General features: G+C 46.5%; 2 protein-coding genes across 2 annotated transcripts in view; one reads left to right on the forward strand and one right to left on the reverse strand.

Moving 5' to 3' along the window:
* LOC138481344 (testis expressed protein 56-like) overlaps window positions 1-17,035 on the forward strand; it is a 418,767-nt gene extending 401,732 nt beyond the window's left edge. Inside the window, exon 4 of the mRNA XM_069613446.1 lies at window positions 16,752-17,035. Within this exon, the coding sequence (XP_069469547.1) occupies window positions 16,752-17,013 (262 nt within the window). The 3' untranslated portion in view covers window positions 17,014-17,035. The remainder of the gene's footprint in view (window positions 1-16,751) is intronic.
* The window catches only part of LOC138481343 (enoyl-CoA delta isomerase 2-like), a 316,256-nt gene continuing 309,953 nt past the window's right edge, over window positions 16,950-23,252 (reverse strand). Inside the window, exon 10 of the mRNA XM_069613445.1 lies at window positions 16,950-17,759. Within this exon, the coding sequence (XP_069469546.1) occupies window positions 17,604-17,759 (156 nt within the window). The 3' untranslated portion in view covers window positions 16,950-17,603. The remainder of the gene's footprint in view (window positions 17,760-23,252) is intronic.

Consider the following 23,252-nt stretch of genomic DNA (forward strand, 5'->3'; position numbering starts at 1 on the left):
AATAGTCTTTAGCTGGGCTTTGTTCTTTTCCAGCCAAGCATTTAACATTGCACAGGTACCTTTGGCTGCCTCTTCGGGGATCAGTTTATAAATACATGGACTGTCAGGCATCAAAAGTTTTCTGAAAAGTTGTATGCTGCTATTGGCTATCATAGCTGACAGGGACAGCAGGCCTAGTTCGCGCTGAATGGCTGCAATTGATGTAGACTTAGGAATATTCAGGACAGGAGGCCAAAGGAAGCCCTCCAATTTGGGCCATATCATTGGAGGGATTGCCAGACTTGCGTCCATGCCGTACACCATTGACGGAATAACTTTTGATTTGTAAAATTGGATGGCTGGCATCAGCGAGAACCTTCCATATTGCCTGTCGATCATTCTGGTCTAAGCAGTGAGGTTACGAATCTTTGACCAGAGAACATGCTGCATGTGGGCCTCGGTTTAAGAGCAGTCAAAAGTAACACCCAGGTATTTGAAATAATCGACTGACTATTTTAGTTCCAACGACCAGCTTGGTTTCGCGGTTTTCCTTGGAGCTTTTCTTCTTGGTCAGGATTTTAGTTTTGCTTTTGTTGATCTCAAGGTTATGAGTTTGATATGACGACAAGTGATCAAGCTTTCTTTGGAGCCCGACCATGGTTTGATCGACCAGGATCATGTCATCAGCGTACAGTAGATGGGAAACTGCTGTATTTCCAATTATTTGGAGGAAAAGCCCAAACTGTTGCTGCGGCATCCTTGTAATCACCAAGAAAGGCAATAAAGAGGGCTGGGGCTAATGGGCAGTCCTGTCTGACCCCTCTGAAAGAGGGTATCTCTGAGGAGAGGAGGGCGTGGCAGCTTAAGCATACGCGCATTCGTGTGTCGGTATGGAGGGTGCTAATGGGAGCCGAGATGGATTGGGGACACTTCCAGGATGCTAATTTCTCCCAGAGCTTGGCCCTGTCCACATGGTCGAAAGCTTGGGTGAGATCCACAAAGGTCAGATACAGTTTAGGAGCGCCTGCTTTGACCTTGCTTTTTATGATGTTTAGAAGCATGATGTTCGATGATGTGTTTGTGTTTTTCAAAAAGCCAGTTTGGAAAGGATCCGCGCACGCAGATGACTTGGCCCATTTTTGGAATTTTTCAAGAAGTAGTGACGCAAAGATCTTACCGATGGTATTGAATAGTGCTATTGGGCGGTAATTAGATGAGTCTTCTCTAGAGCCTTTCTTAAAAATGGGGACCACCACCGCCAATGTCCAAGAAACAGGAATGGCTTTGCAGTCTTTGCATCGAGAGAAAACTTGGCTGATCAAAGGCGCCCATACTTCGGGATGTTGTTTCAGGTCGATGCTAGTGAGACCCTCCGGGCCAGGGGCTCTGGAAGATTTGAACTTCTTGATCTTTCTGATGATATCTTCCTTATCTGTAAAGTCTACCCATGGAGCAAAGGAACTCTCCTTTCCGAACCGAGGGACGTCTTCGAAGGAGGAAAAAAGGGCTTTGAAATGGTCTACCTATTTATCTTCAATTACCGAATTAATTATGGTTTCATTCACTTGAGTGTCAGAAGGTCTAATTAATGTCCAGAAATCCTTTGTCTTCTTTAAGGACACGATCTGTAGCATTCGCTCAGAATCTTGCTGGTAGGAATTAATTCATGACCTGTACTTCTTATGTTCGATCTACAGGATGGACTGCGCCTCAGGGGAATTCTGTTTTATGGTTGCTCTTTTATTTATTAGCTTGCGTCTTTGTTCGACAAGAGCTTTGCTGTACATGTGAGTTCCTTTCCCGAGTTTGGGTTTAGAGTGCAAGCTCTATTTCAGAAGGAGAGTTTGGTAATTTACTGTAGCTGCCATTCCTTCACAATCGTTTTCCTCTCGTTGTTCACTGTATTTTTTTGCTATTTCAGCTATTTTGGAAGCTGTCAACCTGAGTAGAGTTTGTTACTGATTTGATTCAATATTTGCATTCCAGATAGAGTTTTGAATGCGACTAGTAGTCTAACTCGTGGCCAAGAGATTATGGTCACTTTCGTCAGTCCTCAAGACTTCGAATGTTGATAGTTGGGACAGGAGAGCATGAGAGACGAAAATGTAGTTGAGGGTTGCGGCCGATGAAGCTCTTTCCCATGTAGGAAAGTGGTCCGCTTGGCAAATAGAAGAGGCGTTCTGGAAGTTTCTTGAATTCATAAGCTCTTGCCACGCCGCGCCTCTCTCATCTGTTGAAGACCTGAGCAATTTCGCAGTGGTCGCGTCATTCGGCTTAGGGCATTTCGCGTTCAGGTCACCGCTGATGATTATGTTGAATAGTTGTTGATCCACCAAAAATTTGTCGATCACCTCTCTGACTGTTGCAGAAAAAGCTTTGCTGGTAGTTCTCTGGGGATTCAGTAAAGTGCGATTATACCCAATTGGATTTTACTTGGGTTCAATTTCGACATATCACAAAAAGTCCCAAGTTAGGAGGGCTGCTAGATGACCGTAGGATGCTGATGTTTTTTTTATGAGGTTCACTCCAGACCCAGCTCGGACTGCCAGGAGAAGGCCAGAAGAGGGTCTCCCGAAAAGGCCTCTGGTGGCGGGGGAAACACTTACCGTGGAAACCGGTGTATCCTCTAGCCAGGTCTCTTGAAGACACAATATGTCGAAAACACCCATGTCAATTCCTCCGGGTTTAGTTAGATGCTGATGGCCTCTGGTGTTTCATGATCCCAGTTTTATGATTGAGGCTCTCCGCTGATTGATCAAGTTGTCGGGGTTTATGGAGGACACTTGCTGAAACTGTGATGATTGCTATCTCTTAGTTTTTGGCTCGAAGGATTTCGGAAGCCATGCACATATTCCTTTTCTGGGGGTTACCACGCATCGGTTTTCTGCTGATTTGGTTTCAATGGTTTTAGGGTCAGAGACCCTTTTGGTTGTTCTCTCCCATCGTTGAGCTCGAATACCGTCGTAATGATCTAGGGTAAAAGACTTGGACCAAGTCCCTATGTTTTCTGTAAGGGAGATTTGAACCACGTGATCCCGAGTAGTCCCTGTCAGCAAGTAGTCGATTTCCAGAAGTTTGTTCATATCTTTGTGGGTTATGGTGCAAAGATCCTTTATTTGTCTCTGTAAAGTCTCGGGAGTGTCTGTAACGCTCACCTGATTCCCGTAGAGGCGCCGGTCTTGACTGGGCGTAAACCGTATCTTCAAAGGTGATGTGTAACCCACGGCTGGCTCTTTGGGCTGGACTTCTGTGCACTGTATGTCTGGCTCGAAGGGTAAGATGTCTTAGGTAAGTGAACGCCGTGCTCTCCATCTGCCTCAAGGCAGGGTGCTGTAACCAGTTTCTTCACTGGATAAGGGGAGCAGGCCTCTTGACTTCAGAGGACTGCTGTCCGTCGTTTACTGCACGAACGGTAAGTTTCGAGTAATTCTAATGTCTTTAAAGTCTTTAGTAATGATGTCTCTCGTTTTGCAGGGTTCCGGCGATGGCGGGCTGAAGTGAGTTGAAGATGGAGCCCGTGTGATGAATAGAAGCGCCTGGAAGCACGTAAGTAAGCGCTTGTTGCCTGCTTCACGATGCGCTCTGTCTTTTTATTTTGCAGGTACAAGTTCGGGGCGGCTGCAGGGTGCCGGAATACCCACTGGGTTAGATGTGGAAAGGAGTAATGGCACGTGAGTATTAAAGTTCCCCAATGTCTTTAAACGCACCTTGTTTTGTCTTTCAGATGCGGGATGCAGCGCCGAAGGCCTCCGGAGCGTGCGAAGAGTTGGTAAGCTTTTGTCTTTCAGATGCCGGAATGCAGTGTGAAGACCTCCGGAGCGCACAAAGAGTAGGTAAGCCTTTGTCTTTCAGATGCCGGAATGCAGCGCGAGGCGTTGGTGACAGCCGATGGACCAGGTAAGTGAAGAGCTGTCACTGAAGACCGTAATGCTAACCTGTTCTTTCTTGTCTTTATAGGTGTTGCTGAAGACTGGATTCAGGATGGTAAGCCTTTTTCCTTAGGCCCAGGATCAGATGCAGAAGACACGATGAGCGTTCTGCTGCTGAGGATGCAGAATAACGCAAAGCAAGATTCATCCATCGGGTGCGGTTTAAATAGCCTCCTGTAGTGCTTAGGTGTCTCCTTCCACAGCCACGCCTAGGTAAGAAAAGAGCTCCTGCTTTCCAGAGGAGTTCCAGTGTTCTGAATCTAGGGAGTGGCTCCTGCCCCACCCAACAGGAAAAGTAGTTCCAAACAGAAGAGGATCAGAGACTCAACTGGCAGGGAAGTAAGCAGCATGGTCTGCTGCAGGTAAGTCCACCCAAGCATTATGAGCCCGGCGCTTCCAGCGCTGGGATTGGGCATATTTATGAGCCTGGTGCCACTGGCGCCAGGACTGGGTCCAAAAGGTCCCAATTGGGACTGGTTGGCACTCGGAACCTGGGTTATGGATCTGCTTCCAAGGGAGTTGGGAAAACCCCGACCTTTTGGAAGCAGAGATCATGACAGTGCCCCCCTCAAGGCCCCTCCCAAACCGGGCTTCTCTAGGGGTTTTGGCTTGTCAGGAAATGTTCGGTGAAATCATTTGATTAGGCGAGGAGCGTGGACATATTCAGCAGGTTCCCAGGATCTCTCTTGGGGGCCGTAGCCTTTCCAGTCAATTAGGTAGAATAGTTTAGATTTGGAGATCTTGGAGTCCAGAATGCTTTTGACTTCAAACTCGAGTTCTCCATCAACTAGGATAGGTTTTGGAGATTTGGTTAGTCGGTTTGAGGTGGCACGGGTTTTAATAGAGAGACGTGGAAGACCGGATGTATCTTCATGTGCGGGGGCAAGTCCAACTTGACCGCTACTGGGTTTACTATGGTAGTGATGGAATAGGGACCAAGGTATTTTGGGTTGAATGTGCGTGGCCCTTTTAGAGGTAGATATTTGGTGGATAACAAGACTTGATCCCCTACTTGATATTGAGGGGCTTCCTTCCGATGTTGATCTGCTCCTTTCTTGTATTGTTCTTTAGCCCTTTGCAGGTGAGAAACAGCTTCCTTAAAGGCTTGGGTGATTGTAGAATGCAGGTAGTCTACTGCTGGTGTTTCAAGATCTTGGAGGGGATCCAACTCCGAGGTTCCCGAATGGACAAGAGTTATTGTAGGCATATTCGGCTATCCAAAGGATGTCTTTCCAAGTTTTTTCAGTTTGTTGCTGCATGCAGCGTAAATACTGTTCCAGAGTTTGATTGGTCCTCTCGGTTTGTCCGTCGGTCTGAGGGTGGTGACTGGTCGATAGTCTCACATCAATTTGAGCTGACCGACAGCAACTTCGCCAAAAATGAGAAATAAATTGACTACCTCGATCCGAAATTAGAACCGAAGGAAAACCGTGCAGTCGGATGATGTTTTCGAGAAATTCTCGGGCCAGAGTTGCTGCTGTTGGCAAGCCTTTGAGCGGAATGAAATGCGCCATCTTGGAGAATAAGTCCACGATTACTAGAATCGTATTGTATCCGGAGCATGGAGGTAGATCGGTGATGAAGTCCATAGAAAGCGTATGCCAAGGGCGAGGTGGGACGTCAATAGGGCGTAAGAGGCCTGCTGGTCTTTCCTTTTGACTCTTGTTTTGGGCGCATACTCCACAGGACATTATAAAGTCTCTGATATCTTTTTTCCAAGACGGCCACCAGAAGTAGCGCTTGATCTTTTCTGAGGTCTTGGCCATACCGGGATGTCCTTCCATTAAAGAATCGTGATAACAAGAGATTACTTTTTTCTGTAAATCTGTGCTGGGTAGGTATAACCGTTCTTGGAAATACAATAAGTTGTCCTTTACTGCAAAGTCCTTTCCCTGCAGATGCCAATTCTGTATGTCTGCTGGAGTTACAAGTTGCCTGGCTTTATCCTTAACTTCCTCTATGGATTCTCTGGCGATTACACCCAGAATTCTTTGTTCGGGAATGATTGGTACAGGTTTAGGGTTGATCAAGTGTTCTTCCACTCCCATCCGAGAAAGGGCATCAGCTTTATCATTTTTTGTACCAGGTCGATAGGTAATTATGAAGTCAAACTCGGCAAAGAATAATGCCCAACGGAGTTGTCTAGAGGATTGGGCTTTTGCGGTTTTCAAATATTGCAGGTTTCGGTGATCCGTAATCACAGTAACGGTGTGTCGGGCCCCCAGCAGATAATGCCGCCAAGCCTTAAAGGCAGACTTGATAGCCAGAAGTTCCTTGTCATTAATCGTGTAATTGATTTCAGGAGGCGAGAATTTGCGGGACCAAAATGCCACGGGATGCAACTGATTGGTTACCGGGTCCTTTTGTGATAGAACTGCCCCCATGGCAAGGCTTGAAGCATCAGTTTCCACGATGTAGGGGAGTTCGGGGCGAGGGTGTTTTAAGATTGGTGCAGAGATAAATTTAGTCTTCAAATCCTGGAAAGCTTGTTCCGCCTCGGTAGACCATTCAAAACGTTTGTTTTTCTTTAACAAGGCAGTGATGGGCTGGACTATTCGAGAGAATTCGGGGATAAACCTGCGGTAAAAGTTAGCGAAGCCTAACATGCTTTGCACACCTTTTACGGAGGATGGTGATGGCCATTTGAGAACTGCATCGACCTTCTTTGAATCCATACGCACTCCGCCAGGTGATAATATGAATCCCAAGAATTCAACTTCAGTCACGTTGAAAACACATTTTTCCAATTTAGCGAAAAGTTTGTGTTGACGCAATCTTTCGAGGACCATTTTCACGTGTTTCCGATGTTCAGAATCCGATGAAGAATAAACCAGGATGTCGTCAATGTAAACAACAACACACACATCTATGAGCTCTCTGAGGACATCGTTCATAAAATATTGAAAGGTGGCCGGGGCATTACAAAGTCCGAAGGGCATGACCTGATATTCAAATAGCCCATACTTGGTGCGGAAGGCCGTCTTCCATTCATCGCCCTCTTTTACTCGTACAAAGTGGTAAGCTCCTCTAAGATCCAGCTTTGTATATATGCATGCTTTTCTGACTTGGTCCAGGAGTTCAGGGATCAAAGGTAACGGATATCTATTCTTAACGGTGATCTGGTTCAGGGAGCGATAATCTATACAAGTTCTAAGGTCTCCTTCCTTTTTTGGAACGAAGAACAAAGCTGAAGAAGCAGGGGACTTGGAAGGACGAATAAACCCATTTGCCAGGTATTGATCCAGGTATTGTCGAAGGTGAAAGTTCTCAGGCTCGGTGAGGGCATAAATTCTACTACAAGGAGGAGTAGATCCAGGTATCAGGTCGATCTGGCAGTCATAAGACCTATGAGGAGGTAGAGAGTTAGCCTGATCCTTCTGGAAAACATCTTGGTATTCTAGGTATTCGGGAGGTAACTGGGGAGTCTCTGAAGAAATTGCTGCCAGTGCAACACCAGGTGGAGGGTGACAAGTAGAGACACATTCTGGAAACTGGACCGTTCTTGCTCGCCAATCGATCAGAGGATTGTGTTTCTCTAACCAAGGTATTCCTAGAATAATCTGAAACTGAGGGGCCTTGATCACATCGAACACGATCTTCTCATGGTGTCCATCCTGACTTACTAGCGTCACTTCTTGAGTGGTATGCGTTACTGGCCCGGAGGCTATCTCCGTACCATCCACCGTAGTAACGACGTCCTTTACAGCCTTGGGACAAAGAGTTAGATTCATCCTCAAAACCATTTCATGATCCACATAATTGCCGATGGCACCGCTGTCGACGTAAGCTTCAATTGCATGTAATCGATCCGGATTATCAGGGCTAATGAGGACCATAGGTATCACGAAATGCGAGGTCACGAAACTGGTTTTCACGCTCGGCAAGAGGACCTCTCTTCTTGTCGGGCAAGGTCGTTTCCCTGCTCAGAGTTTGTAACTTTGGTAACTGCAGCTCCTACTGCCTTCTTGGCAGGTTTCACCGGACAGTCTCAAAGAAAGTGCCCTGAGTTTCCGCAATAGAGGCATAATTGCAACTGTTTTCTCCTTTCCCGCTCCTTTTGTGTTAGAGGACCTTTCAGACCCCCTATTTGCATGGGTTCCCCGGAGTCTACTCCTTTGGAAGGAGTTGGCGGTTTGGAAAATACTCGAGCATCAAACTTGGAAAGATCGGCCTTCCTGGTCTGCAGTCTGTGATCTATTTGAACGACTAAGTCTATATAGTCCGAACAATCTTGTGGGGGATTCACTACTTGGGCTAACACATCTTTGAGCTCTCCGCGTAGACCTCTATAAAACAGCGTAATCCTTTTGTCCTCAGGCCAGTGAGTTTCCACTATCAGTCTGTTGAAAGACGCAATATAAGCCAAAAGGTCTTGATTACCTTGTCGCAACGAAAGAAGCTCATTGTCCAAGGCCTGCCCCTGTGAATGTCTTGCGAACAGTTTTTCCATACTGAGCTGAAAAGCTTGAAAATCATGGAGGACCGGATCATCTTGATTTACTAGAGGGATCGACCAGTCTGCCGCATTGCCACTAAGGTACAAAAGCACGAAAGCTACTTTAGCTTGATCAGTTGGAAAGGCTGCTGGCCGGCATAAGAAATGCAACCGGCACCGATTGATAAATACTGCAAACCTCTTTGGGTCACCAGAAAATCGTTCGGGCGGAGCCAGAGGTACATTCCCAGGTAGGTTGATCTGCACTGGATTCATAGAGGATGTAGAAGGAAGATTTCCCCCAGATGCGGGTAACGGGGTCTGTCCGGCTTGTGACTGTAGCAATTGTCTAGCGAGATCATCTGTTCGCTCCTTGGAAATAATCAGTTCCCTTCTTAGAGCGTTCGTTTCCTGACGGGCTGCATGCACTTCTGCCCTTAGTTCCCCAAGTAACTGGGCTAGCTGGTCGGTATCCGAGGTTTCCATAGCGCCTGGACGGGAGTTTTGTGGTAGGCTTTGCGTTCTGTAACGCTCACCTGATTCCCGTAGAGGCGCCGGTCTTGACTGGGCGTAAACCGTATCTTCAAAGGTGATGTGTAACCCACGGCTGGCTCTTTGGGCTGGACCTCTGTGCACTGTATGTCTGGCTCGAAGGGTAAGATGTCTTAGGTAAGTGAACGCTGTGCTCTCCATCTGCCTCGAGGCAGGGTGCTGTAACCAGTTTCTTCACTGGATAAGGGGAGCAGGCCTCTTGACTTCAGAGGACTGCTGTCCGTCGTTTACTGCACGAACGGTAAGTTTCGAGTAATTCTAATGTCTTTAAAGTCTTTAGTAATGATGTCTCTTGTTTTGCAGGGTTCCGGCGATGGCGGATTGCGGGCTGAAGTGAGTTGAAGATGGAGCCCGTGTGATGAATAGAAGCGCCTGGAAGCACGTAAGTAAGCGCTTGTTGCCTGCTTCACGATGCGCTCTAACTGTCTTTTTATTTTGCAGGTACAAGTTCGGGGCGGCTGCAGGGTGCCGGAATACCCACTGGGTTAGATGTGGAAAGGAGTAATGGCACGTGAGTATTAAAGTTCCCCAATGTCTTTAAACGCACCTTGTTTAGTCTTTCAGATGCGGGATGCAGCGCCGAAGGCCTCTGGAGCGTGCGAAGAGTTGGTAAGCATTTGTCTTTCAGATGCCGGAATGCAGCGTGAAGACCTCCGGAGCGCACGAAGAGTAGGTAAGCCTTTGTCTTTCAGATGCCGGAATGCAGTGCGAGGCGTTGGTGACAGCCGATGGACCAGGTAAGTGAAGAGCTGTCACTGAAGACCGTAATGCTAACCTGTTCTTTCTTGTCTTTATAGGTGTTGCTGAAGACTGGATTCAGGATGGTAAGCCTTTTTCCTTAGGCCCAGGATCAGATGCAGAAGACACGATGAGCGTTCTGCTGCTGAGGATGCAGAATAACGCAAAGCAAGATTCATCCATCGGGTGTGGTTTAAATAGCCTCCTGTAGTGCTTAGGTGTCTCCTTCCACAGCCACGCCTAGGTAAGAAAAGAGTTCCTGCTTTCCAGAAGAGTTCCAGTGTTCTGAATCTAGGGAGTGGCTCCTGCCCCACCCAACAGGAAAAGTAGTTCCAAACAGAAGAGGATCAGAGACTCAACTGACAGGCAAGTAAGCAGACTGCTGCAAGTAAGTCCACCCAAGCATTATGAGCCCGGCGCTTCCAGCGCTGGGACTGGGCATATTTATGAGCCTGGTGCCACTGGCGCCAGGACTGGGTCCAAAAGGTCCCAATTGGGACTGGTTGGCACTCGGAACCTGGGTTATGGATCTGCTTACAAGGGAGTTGGGAAAACCCCGACCTTTTGGAAGCAGAGATCATGACAGTCTATCCCATCTTGATTTTTTTGTACAATTCTTCAGTGTTTGAGATATAGCGATTAGGTTTGCCCGTATTGCTTTCCTCTCTTCGGATCGTATTGTTGGATCTTTGGTTTTCTAATTCCGTTAGTCGGAAAACTTTTTTTCAAGATCGTTGTACACATCTGACTGCAAGTCCTCTAGTGAATGAGCTTTGAAAATGGGCCTTAGCCACCCTTTCCCGGGGGTAGAGTTCTATTAGAAGTAAGTCTTCAGTTCTCAGGGTCTTCATCTTGGGTATTTTTGAAAGCAGGTGCACAATTGTCCGCCTGTTTAGGATTAGATCCTCCTTTCTCATTGACGTTTGTTCTAGTTTGAAGAGCCTGGTCCCAGTTTTCATCATAGTGCTATTTCGGGCGTCAGGATTTGATGTAATTTTTCCAAAAGCTTTTGATCTATGTGGATCAGGCCTTTGTCTTTCGTCCTCCAAGGGTTTGAAACTTACACTCGCCTTTTTTCTGCTATGCTCGATGGATTGAGATCTCTGCCTTGCCCTCTGATTGGTATTCGAGGAAGAATGCAGACGGAGCGAGGTTGGTCGAGGATGGAATGCCAGGAATCTTGGTTGGTTCGGCCAGTGTCGTCCACGGTTCGAGACAAACTTGTACCTTTTTGATTTACTGCACGATTAGGTGATGGTTTTATTCGTTGGTCAAGCTCTGCTAAGTTTAAGTTTTTAATTTTCCTTGACGGTGAGGTCGACACTTTCTTTTTGGGGGCTTTGGTCAGGATCCATGTGTATACTTAATGCATCAAATCTTTGTCTTGCAAAAAATCGTTTGCTGTAATAGGCGAGGGCGCCAGGACTACCAGATCAGGCTCGAGGTCGAGGCTTCTTGGCTGACCTCACCGGATTTCAGTTGCGGGTTCGTGAGGAGGCCATGAGCTCGCTTGCTCAAGTACAGGCCTTTCTGCACCTGTGAGATGTTTTGTCGATAGTTGCAAGACCACTTGCCTCTTAGTGGCGTTGACCATTTTTGTTTTAGTTTGAGAGTTTTCAAAGATTGGCTAGCCAGCCATTGGATCAATAAGAATCGTTTCCCTGTGATCAAGGTTTTAGTTGACCCTGCCCCTAGAGTTTGAGTATGATGAGAAGCGATGGCTGCTGGGTTGGTGAGAAGTGTTGGCATGGTAGGCTGACGCAATGCTTTAGACGTCGTAGAAGGAGTGTGCCCGATAGCATCCTCCACTGATGGACTCAGGTTACATTGCCTGCCTTTTGTAATCCAACTTAATTTAGTTGGTGGATTGTGAGCGTTTTTAGAGTCAATATTTGGAGTTCCTATGCGGACTGATCTTTCGATTTTAGCTCAATGGCGGTGATGTAGCCTTCCAAGAAGACAAGCTTTGAGTTTGTCATTGCGATGAGCGTTGTCTGATCCTTTAATGAGTCATTTAAGGCCTCGTACATCTTGCTGAAAGGTGCTAAAGCGACTGTTACCGTTGATATTATCGTTAGGTCAGGCTTCTTTGTTGGGGTGTCTCTCAGAGTTACACCTTGTGTGTCACTCAACCTTCTATTGGTTTTGGGGCTAAGTCCAAAAAGAGATCCGGCAAGTAGATGGACTTAAAATGAGTTCTGAGGGTACTATACCGGTAGGTCTCCCCACGTTGGATGGTCGCTTAGAAATAGCTGCTGAAATCCGTGTCTGGCTTGGTTCAAAAGTTCTTTGTTCGGATTCTGCGTCGGCCTGTGTCGTATGTCCGTTTTTCAGTGGTGGTGAGTTTGGCGTGACCAGTAACTCCTGCAATACTGGACTCTGCAGCAGGTCATGTTGCGGGGACATAGGTCGCCTCCCCTCGTGTTTGTCCAAGGGGACCTTCCTCGTCAGGCTGAGATCTTCAGATGGAGAGCCAGTTGGTTTCTGCGCATTTTGCAACCTAGGCTTATGCTTTAGAGCCGGCACAGGATCTGGTAAAATCGAAGGTTCTGACATAGCTCCTGTAGTCACTGGGTCCGAGTTGTCTACGCCCAAATCTGGTATCCTCGATGAAAGCGCCAGAAAGAGCGGATGTTCAGGTAATGTGAGGGGCCAGACCTCCTTCAATGTAGATGTCTCGACTCTCTGCTCTTTAGGGAATGGTAAGTCTTGCATAGCTTCTAAAATTTTGTCATTAGATAGTTCTGCAGAAGAGTCGAATTTTCTTTTGCATTGTTTTTGAAAAAAGTTTTTAAGGCATTTGAGAGTAGCGGTGTAGGTAATATCTTTCATTTGTTTCCTCCTGTTTTCCTTGGGTGCAAGTTAGCGCCACCTGTGGGTTTTTTTCCTCTGTCAAGGGCAGGGCGTGTTCCCGAGATGTTTTTCATAAGCTGAAGATGTTTATTCGCCTTTCCCTTTTGTTTTTGGCTAATCTTCAAGTGCTGTGTTCTAGGAGAGAGTGATTTCAAGGAAGTGTCTGGGCTCGAAACGTCCGATGGTCCAATATCACGGGTCATATCATTTGGGTTCCACTCTGAGTTTTCTTTTGGTGGAGCTTCACGCTCCTGCGAATTAGAAGCCTTGTCATTTTGCAAATCCGGGAAGATTTGAGCTCCTGAATTGGAACTTCGGTTTAGCACTTGTGGATCAGTAGTACGGGGGAATTCTGGTTAGAATTCAGAATGCACTGTTGCTGAGACCTTGAATGGATTATTCGGCCCGCATCCAGTATGTGGGTTCGTTGACTTAATTCTTCCATTGCTAAGTGTCGAGTGCGTGGCTTTCGATGTTTCACACATTTTTTTTAAATTTCTGTTTGGAGTTGAGGGGGATTTATATTGAGGTCAGGATCGTTGAAGCCTTGATTGCTCGCTCCGTTCAGCGACCTGAAAGGAGGCGCTGCGAGCGAGTCAGCGCGTTCACTGATAATGGCAGGAGCCGGTCCCCCCCTTGCAAGATGCCACCAACGCTGGGCTTCCTTGCTTGGCAGAAGAGCCACCAGAGGTTAATTTACTGGGTTGTCTTTTACTTTCCCCTGACGGAGGCGTTGCTCTGGATAGTGGAGTCTTTTTGTGGCTCCATTGGCTCAGTTAGTCACTTGATTTCCCAGACTCCGCCCCCAGCTCTGGCAGCACCTCCTGTGACTGACAGGGAGTCCCGCGTCCAGGGCAGGGCACGTTGGCGCCAAGGTTTCCGGGTACGCAGCTTGAGGGAGTGACAGCGGTAAAGATGAGGGGTCTGCTGCAAAAGGTGAGGTGTGAGTATTTATGGTGCCTTCTAAAAGGGACGGTGCGCGATGGCTTCTCAAGCACCGACCTTCCCCCTCATCATTAGACTTGTTGGTTTTGTGGTTCGATTGACATCCCAGTTCCATGATTTATTGTGAAGGACTGGTTACGGTTTGTTAGTCTTTTGCGGTAAGTCTCGTTCAGCGTCGAAGTAGTAGCAAAGAGAGAAAAAAAAAAGTGACAGCGAAGAGCGGCTCTCAGCTCCCTCGAGTCCTGCGATCACCGCAGATCCCTTTCTTCCCCACTTTCCGCTCCGCGGTCTGCAGCGGAAGGGGGCTTTTGAGTGCTGCTGCTGGGCTCGGCCTCAGAGGCCCCTCCTTCTCAGTTAAAGTGCAAAAAATACTGCAGGGCTTCTCGCAGGCACCGCAGATCACTTTCTTCCTTTCTTCCCCACTTTCCCCTCTGTACCATCCATAACAGCTGAGGGATAATCTTTTTAGGTCTTAATATTGCCTCCAGAATGTGAAGTCAATCAAGGACTCCGTACTTTCGGTTGGTAGATAGGTTCCTTTTTATTATAAAACTGAAATCATGTTTTTTGAATAATGTAAAACTTCACATCTCATGATGCAAGGACAAAAACTGTACCACAGAGGCTTCCCACACTTGGTATGACAAGACTTAGTGACTGACTTTGGGCCGAGTAACGCTTTGTCATTGAGCACGTGATTCGGAGGGCTGTAAATTATGCCTTGAAGGGCTGCATTTTGTGCACCACTGCTTTTCCCGGTCTGTTACTACCCCAACTTTCAGTGTGCAGCTTACTTTTCTCCTCCTTTGCAAACCACCCCCAACTTTCAGTGTGCAGCTTACTTTTTCCCTCCTCTACAAACCTTCCCATTTCCTTTCACTCTGTAGACCACAGTCTGGTAGCTTGTGGCAGGGGAACAATAGGTCAACCTTTGGACGAGCCTCAATGCTGTGAAACAACCACATTTATAATTTCTGTGCTGTAGAAGAAAACTTGCATAACATGCCTGATACAGTAATGTGCTAAATTCAGCTTCGCAATCCCAGGCACCGTCATAAAATGCAAACTGATAAATAACGCTGTGTTAAGTCTCATATGCCAGGCATAGCAATCCTATTCATGGTACAGTGTCAAATAACCAAGTGCTGCCCTAATATGCCAAGTTCATCCTCAATTGCTCAAATACTGACATCTTCTGCAACTTAAATCTTGATATGCCTGGCAACATCATCAAATGTATGTTTTAGCCTCACATACTGAGGTGCTGCCATCCATCATATGCCAATTGTAGTCTTATTTGTTCAGGCACAGCCTTGTGCCACTGAACAGCCCTGACCCACCAGCAGTCACATATTCAAGAAAAACTGCGCCATTGGCAAGAATGTCAAAAAGGTCATTGGTTGGACTGGATGAGGGGTGCAGCAGGCAATGGCGGTCGATTTTTGGGTATTACAATGTTAGATTTGTGTGGCAAATGATTCAGGCCTTTTATTGTATTTTTTATTTTACAAACCAAACAATCACAGCTAGCTAATCATCCAAATGTACCCAGGATCACACATTTTTTTCAAATGAAGAAGCCAGACTTAAGCCCAACTGCCCTGGTTTCACAATCTCCAGTTGAGCAAGTTGGCCACATTTCCCCTGGTCACAGCTATAGTTTTAAACCAACACACACACAAACACACACACGTTTTCTGAATTTTTGTTTGTCAAGAGCACAACCAACTGTGGAATGCACTGCCATTGGACCTCAGAACTGAGCCAGCATATTGGACTTTCTGTAAAAAACTAAAAACTTGGCTAGTCTCAAGAATAATTCAGGGCCTCACGTGACAGTCTTGTCTTTGGAGGGAATCTAATGTACTTTAACAATGTTACTGCGCGAAGTCCAGGCACCATTCACTGTATCTCCTGTCATTTTAATTTGAACTACCGTATTCTTGGTCCTATCAATGCCAATTCATACTACTACAGCATGCTGCCTGGCAAATAACTGCACTGCCGTAGCCTGCCACTTCTTTCTGTATGCACTTGCTAAATTGTAAATGCAACTATGTACTATGCCATGTCGTTCTGTATGTACTTGTTCATTGTAATGGAAACTATGTACCCGTAAATTGTAATGTGTTGTATGAGATAAGGGTAGGTACCCTCTTTTTTGAAGGGGGCCTGACTTCAGAGGGTTAAGGCAGAATTATCGAAAGGAGATGGAGTCAAATTGTAATGTAAACTTCCTGTACTTTAATTGTAACATGTACACTTGCGTGTAGATACCTTCAGGTGAGCAGCACTATATAAATAAACAAGCAAACACATGAGCAAACTGCAGAGAAAGAGCAACTTGTTTATGCCAGTAGATGCAACTTGCATCACTGCACAAGCTGCCTGCAGTGGTGGCTCAGGCAATTGTCATTCTAACAAGAAAAGGGAACACATACACTTGTGAATGATTTATTACAGGCCAAGAGTTTGATGGAAAACACATTAGGCTGAAATAAATCCGTTTTGGACACTGCAGTGAATGGCACGTGGTCACTAACAACGTTTCTGTGACCAGCAATTGAAGCGTGATACCAGAGATAACTAGAGAATTGCCAGGCGGAGCAGCAGTCCAAATCGATGTCCCAGTCTTGTGTCCCTGTAGGATTAACAAGATTGCCCTCTGGGAATTGAGGTCCATGTTCCCAGAAGAGGCTAAAAAAGAGTGACTGAGGGGAAACCTGTACTGGATGGGAATTGATATGAAAGTTGCCCAAGATACTGGAGTCGGAGAATGAACAACCGATGGCCATTGACATGCCAAACTTTGGAGACTCCTACTTCCTGAGATACTGTGGATTATACGACATAACCACAGTAGAGTAGCCAAAAATAAATAATCGGAGCATCAGGCACAGATTAAAAAACACTGAGATGATTACTACGTATGGCAGTTCAAGCAATGAGCATGGCCTTTTCACATGTTGGAAACCTCACCACCCTGGTAATGTCTCACCATTGCAATCGAGGTTAAGTGTTCCATATAGAAAACAAAATGCCTATGAGCCAGTTAAAAATGGTGTTATCAGAAATACACTAACCACCGCAGAAATTATCAAGAGTCATTTTCAGTAAATTGACATGGTACATTTTGGAAGGAATATAAATGTAAAACGTGTGAACCATTGAGATTTCAATAGGGATGTCACTATTACAGGAACCCTAAACTTCATAAGCCCATCACAAAATTTCACTGTGATCAGTTTGCCAATGTACTTGATATTCTAACAGCAAGCCCTCCTTCTGAAATGTCTATCTTCTCTCTTTCTTTCTGGCAGGTGGCAAGCACGTGATACCGTAAGCCAGTGCGATGAACAGGATCAGCAGTTCATTATCGACGAGCTGTCCAGATTGGGGCCCATTGATTCAGTGACGTCGGTTGGACGCAACGCCGCCCTTGTGGTGTTTCATAGCATCACCATTGCATGTAAAGCCATCAGGGTTTATCCACGCAAATCAGCGAAACGTATACAGTGTTATTGGTACAATAAGTTTATGTCCAAAAACAAATTCAAACCTGCAGACGAAAAGCAAAATTAAAGCTACTGGATATCAAAAATCAGACCCCATTTAAGAGGTGTTTATGTGGATTAAGAACACACAGTAACTACTTTATATGACAGTATTTCATTTTATGCGTTGGTATTGAAAGGCACACTGGGGTTTATACTTATTCTAAAAAGAAATGAACCACTTGATTGCTCTGCGTGGTCGTCCATGTCCTGTGAAGCGTTATCGGTTGCACTGGAGGTGGGCATCTACCGTGGAAGGTGCTGCATTTCTACCATGTATTCAGCTAGAGATAAGGAACCGTCCCAGAACACCTACAATAGCGTGCAGCATTTCGGCATTTTATTCTTCCCACAGTCCAGTTAAGGCACCTTTCCAGAACGCCAACACTGTAAACATGTAACTGCTTTAACCCTGCCCCCACCCCCAATCCCTGCACAGGTTATTTCTGTAGCCATCAAACCCACAGGCAAGGTTGCCCAGCATCAACTAGAGAAAGGCTGGCTCACAATTCTAAGCAGACGGGTTTCAACCAGCTTTTCAGACGTTAGCAGGTGTTGCTCATTTCAAAGTGTTGCTGCTTTGTAGGAAAGAGTAACTCCACCTGCTGCCGGTTTCGATCAGAGTCTAGCCTTATTCTGGAAAAAGCTCAGTATGGCATTCATACATTCATCAGACAGCCATCTCTCGACGAGGCGCTCACACTCGAGAGAGTTCACAGCATGAAGCTTCTCCTTTTCCATTCCTCGAATAAGTTGTTTACTGAAGGCTAAGGACTGTAGGGAGCAAAACAATTACACATTACCACAAAATTCAAGGAAATGAATACAACCAATTGTCCATCAATGGATTATCAATATGAAATAAAGATTTGCACATCATCACACACCCAAATTAAACAGTAAGGTTTAAAGTAGGGTTTCTAAACAAGTCTTAGTTACTTACCTTTAACTGTATTTCTCCAGCATTGGTATCTTTCATAGATTCACATGCTTGAATATTCCCTGTTGTCAGACTGGGAATCCTCAGTAATTTTAAAATAAATCAATATACATTTTTCCCCTAGGAAAAAGCAATACTGTTTGCACATTATGCCTGTACAGGCACTCCCTTATGTACTGCCTCCACCTCATGTTGGTCCCTTTTGACCCTACCAATGAGGTGGCAGGGTTTAAGCTACACCCCAGGAAGCCATCTTCAGATTTTGAGCCCTGATAGTGACTGCTATGATGACTGCCTGCCAAAGGAGCAGCCTCAACGGGGAGCGCATGTGAATCTATGAAAGATAACAATTCTGGAGAAATACAGCTATACGTAAGTAACTAAGACTTCTCCCGCATTGGATCTTTCATAGATTCACATGCTTGAATAGAATACCAAGCAGTGGAAGCATGCCACCTACTTCACTGAAGCACACAGGTCAAAATGTACCCACAGAGAGTACCCTTAGCCTGGTATGGTTGCTTTAAACATGAAGGGAAGGAGGGTAAAGAACAATAGCTTCTTCATCACGCAACCATGTCGTAGGACTGCTCGTCCAACAGCTGGCTCCCTTTCAGCATTTTCTTCTATATAGCTTACTTGGCGAATTTATGTAGCGTTCTCCTGGTAGCCGCCCTGCATAGGTCCCTCATTGCCACTACTGCCTGGAGAGCCGTTGCAGATGCCCTCCCTTAGGTAATGGGCAGTAGCTGGACGAGTACGCAGGTTGCCCTTGGTCTTGGGGCAATGGGTAATTAAATGTGCCATAGATTTGGCATGGCCAGGATCGCAAGTGCGCTGGCTCTTAAAAGCACAATGAGTGAAAAATGATCTAGAAGATACTCGAAGGATGCTAGTGCACGGTGAGTAGAAGTTGAGTACTCACAATAGACCTAGCAAGTGCAAGGCTTGTCCCGCAATGGAAATATGATAGCCAAAGGTCACTGTACTCCCAATGTGTTCAAACCCAGTCCTTTAAGAAGACTGTAAAGGGAGGATCTGTAGATAAAGCTTGCAGTACTCAGTGACAATCACGTCATCAGATGAATCTAAGACAGTAACCTTAACAGCGAGGAAAAGGATTGCATTTGTGGATGGGCTTGTAAGGAGGAGCCACTGATGTTGTGAAAACTATTGAGATTCCAGTTTGGAGTCGGTGCAGGTACTGGTGGGAAGGTCGTCGGCAAACCTCTCCTGAAGGTTTCAAATTCTGGGATGGAGGCATAGGATTCAACTCCGGCACCTCTGGAATAAGGCATGATGTCCGAGAGGTAGACCTGGACAGAATCCTGCAACCGGACAGCTGTAGCCAAGTGTATCAGGTCAGGCAGCAATCTGCTTACTGTGCCCGACCACGGGTCGAGTGGTTGTGTCCCACCCCAGGTTGTAAACCGTTTTCCTTTCTTTGCATGTGGGAACGCCTTGGATGCTCGAATAATATCCCAATATCTGTCTGGCAACATTAGGTTGGTGTGTCCTTGTAGTTCAACAACCAAACCCTGTGAGAGGGAACAATGCAGGGTTTGGCAAAGGATTTGCTACTCCTGTTGCAATAGTAGCGCTTGAGAGCGCCCTCATATGGATGGGCGTGGAGCTCTCCATGTGTAGGATAATTGGCTACTAGACTTACTGTGGCCATGGCAGTGTTAATAAAATCATCATGTAGGGTTGTTTACTTATTCGCCTCAGTAGCCTGGCTAACCAGGTTATATAGTCAGGAAGGAGTCTGGGCACTCGCCTATTCATGCTAGGGAGAAGGCAACCCACAGTGAGTCCTCTTCCGGGACCTGGATCAAAAGTGTGGCATATTCTGTTGTGCCAGGTGGCAAAGAGATCGATGTGGGGGCGACCCCCCTCTTTGACAATTCTTTCGATGTTGACCCATAAGATTCCTTGATGTGTCTCTACAGAGCACAGTGCAGATCGGTTATCTTCTTGCTTGTTGGTGTCATGCACTGAGGTTGTGTTGTCCGTTTGTACGGTGACCACCTGCCCTATGAGAACAGGTTGAATGGGTTTCAGCACCCATTGAATGGTTCAGAGTTCGAGGATATTGATGTGCAATTCCCACTCTTGCGTTAACCATGTGCCATTGGCCTGCAAGGGTCTGAGATGACCCACCCTCCTGGCAGGGACACATTCGTCGTGGGAAGCAGCTTGGAAGTGTGGGCCTGAAAATAAAAAGTATGACTTGCTCTAGGCTGTTTGTCCACCCATTACCAGGGTAGAGCTTGGTGTAAAGGATGTGACCGGTGCACAAAGTCTTCCCACAAGCCTGATGCTTAATGCCCTTGTCGCGGTTGAGTTCTTTCTGGATTGGACTCATTCTCAACCTGAAAGTAGGAACCAGCAATATACATGATGACAACCTGCCCAGAAGGGACTTTTAGTGACGTACAGTGTTTGTGCGTGTTTTTAAGAACCCATTGACCATCTGGGAAAGCTGTTCTCTTGGATGAAGTTCTGACTTGCGGAATGTGGGTATTTGGTTCTGCCCTTAGGAAGAGGGCCCGCTACGCCTGCACAACTACTGACTTTTCGTGATCGATGGAGAAAAACTAGATATGTGACTGTTTCGTTTGATGGACAAATCTGGTTGTCCGTACCTTCGAGTTTGCTTTGATGAGCCAATTGTCAAAGTATGGAAGGACTTGTAGCCCTGCTCTTGTTAGGTGGACTACCACTGGGGTGAGCCATTTGTTGAAGAGCCTCGGGACTGACCATAGGCGAACAACACCCAGAACTGATAATGCTTGTCAATGCTGGTCCCATTTCTGTAAACCGTAGGTAGCACTACGAAGAACGGGTATGTGAAAAATAAATCTCCGTTGGTGATTTGTAGCTAGACGATAGCCCTTCTGGAGCCAAGGGAGGCCCCATTCATTTTGAGCCTTATGCGCTTTACCTATATGATGAAAACTCACAGGTCTAGGTGCGCTCCCCGCTCTAGAAATGAGGCATGAATAGAATCCCTTCCCTCCTTGATTGTGAAGAAAACAGCCTTTGTAGTGGCCTTTTATAGAAATATGTCAGCCTCAGTGTGAGCTGGGCCACGTGGCGAATATTACTTGTACATGGAGGTAGGGGGCTGGCGGCAGTGTGAGGAACTCCATGATGTGTCTTTCGTTTAATCTTTGTAGCACATATTTGTCTGGGTGATCTTCTGCTATTGATGCAGGTAGTGGCTGATTCGCTCTCTTACCGGGGTGTGATGTGGCAGGGAATGGTGCTTCCAGTCTATTTTGTTTGGCCGGCTGGGCCCTTGTCTGGGCCGTCCCACGCCTGCTTTTCTGCAACGTGCATCTGGAAGATGGCTGGTATCTGTCGGGAGGTCGATATGTTGGCCTAGCCTTTTGCGTGGAATACAGCTTGTTGGAACGAAACTTCCCTGATCCATCATGAAGACAGGCCTTTCTTTGTCGTCTCTCAGTGAACTGATGGCTCTGTCTGCATCGGTGTCCCTTCAGGTGATTGTTAACCTCTTTGCCAAGGGGGTCTTGGCCTTCGAATGGCATATCGAGGATCTGAGCCTGCACTTCAGGCCTGAAGTGGTTCGCCTTCATGGACAATGAGTCCTGCTAGCACGCTACACAAGCCATCTGCCTGCCCAAACTCTGCGTCTTACACTGCTAGTAAATCATGTCGTCAGATGTTTCGCCATCTGTAATGATGGCCCTTACTTCGCCTGAAGTTCGGCTGCAAGGTGCCCCGCGAAGTTGCACCTATTGTGCCACAATTTCCTGTCATATCTCGCTGTCATGGTGAGGACACTGTCCTAATAGAGAAGGATGTGGAAGCCAAAGGTTTCCCACCTACAACTTGTAGTTTCCTGCCTTCTTAGTCAGGTTGGGCGTAGTGATGCAGGGTTCACATGTTTTTTTTTTTTTAGGCAGCCACAGCGATGTCCAAGTCAGGTTTTATCGGGCCTTGTATTTCTCTGCCTAGCCGTAGTGGCGGGAGTGGAAAATGGATTGGCCAGGATCTTCTCACTTGCTTCCCCTCTGGTGTCTAGAAAGGGTACGGCCGTGGCCACCCCCCTCATCTTGTCTCTGCGCTCATAAAGCATTGCCTTCCTTTCTACACAAGAGACTTGGCGATCGAACACTATTGTTGCAATGGAAGGAAGCACTGCAGTCTGGCAGCAACTTCTTTTCTGCGCAAGATACCTCATGATCGAGCATTGTTGTTGCCATTGAGGGAAGCAATGTCATCTGGCAGTGAAGAAATTCCAGGGGAATCGAACTCGTGCATCTGAACGACATAATCCTCCCATTTGTCAGTATCTTGTTGAGGTGAGCCATGGGAGATCCCCCCACCCTCTTTCAGGCTTGTCCGACTGATTGTTCAGCCCTGGATCTTGTCAGTAGGCCAGGGACAGAAACAAAGGTGCCCTTATGCACTGTGGCAGAGAGAGACAACCATAGGCCTTTGTTGCAGTGAAGCGCCCATCCGTCCCGGAGGTCGGGAGACGTTTGGGTCTCCTAGTTGCTGTATCAACAAGTGTTATCTGCCGAGGGCAAGTGGCATGGGGGGCTGTGCTCTTTGGGCACAGTCTTCTCCTATGTCAGAGAATTCCTCTTGTAAAATGTCTGGACGTTTAATAATTTCTAGTTAGTATTAGCCCTTGAGACCTGTGGCACTAGCAGGGTTTGTTTAACACTGAGCTGCGTGGACGGGAGAGGTTGAGGATTTACTACCGATTTCCTCACGAATGACGCAGTAGTCGTGAACGAACAGCCATTAGACATTGATTTCCTTCCTGTCAACTGTTTAGTCGTGGTTGAGGGTTCCTTCATGGACGAGGAAGTAGTCGTGGACAGTGGGCCTCTAGAAAGACCCGTGGACTCTTTGTTCCCATACACAGCATGTTAACCATGGACGGTATTCGCCCCAGTGGACAGTCGTGGACCAGGGCGCCTATTGGGTATTATTGGAGAGCATAGAACAAAAAATCAGAACAAAAATACAAAATACAAAAAATGCAGGATAAATATATCCTTTCCTATTTCTGCCAGACTCAGGGATTTCATGCACCACAATCCCGCCCGAGTACTCCCAAAAGCATTTATTGGAGAGCATAGGACAAAATGGAAGCTTGTGCAAAGGTACTGCTCTGTGCATACAAAGGGTGGGCTTGGGAAGGAAATGGACTACCAATACAGTGAGTAAAATGAAGTTACTTACCTATACATGTAGCTCGCTAGCATTGAGTTGTGTACACATTCACATCATATTTGAATATTCCCTCACATAGATGCGGTAAAACAAAACCTATAAATGTTTATTCA

This window comes from Ambystoma mexicanum, chromosome 5p (assembly GCF_040938575.1).
Source record: "Ambystoma mexicanum isolate Mex_15411 chromosome 5p, UKY_AmexF1_1, whole genome shotgun sequence".
Lineage (NCBI taxonomy): Eukaryota > Metazoa > Chordata > Amphibia > Caudata > Ambystomatidae > Ambystoma > Ambystoma mexicanum.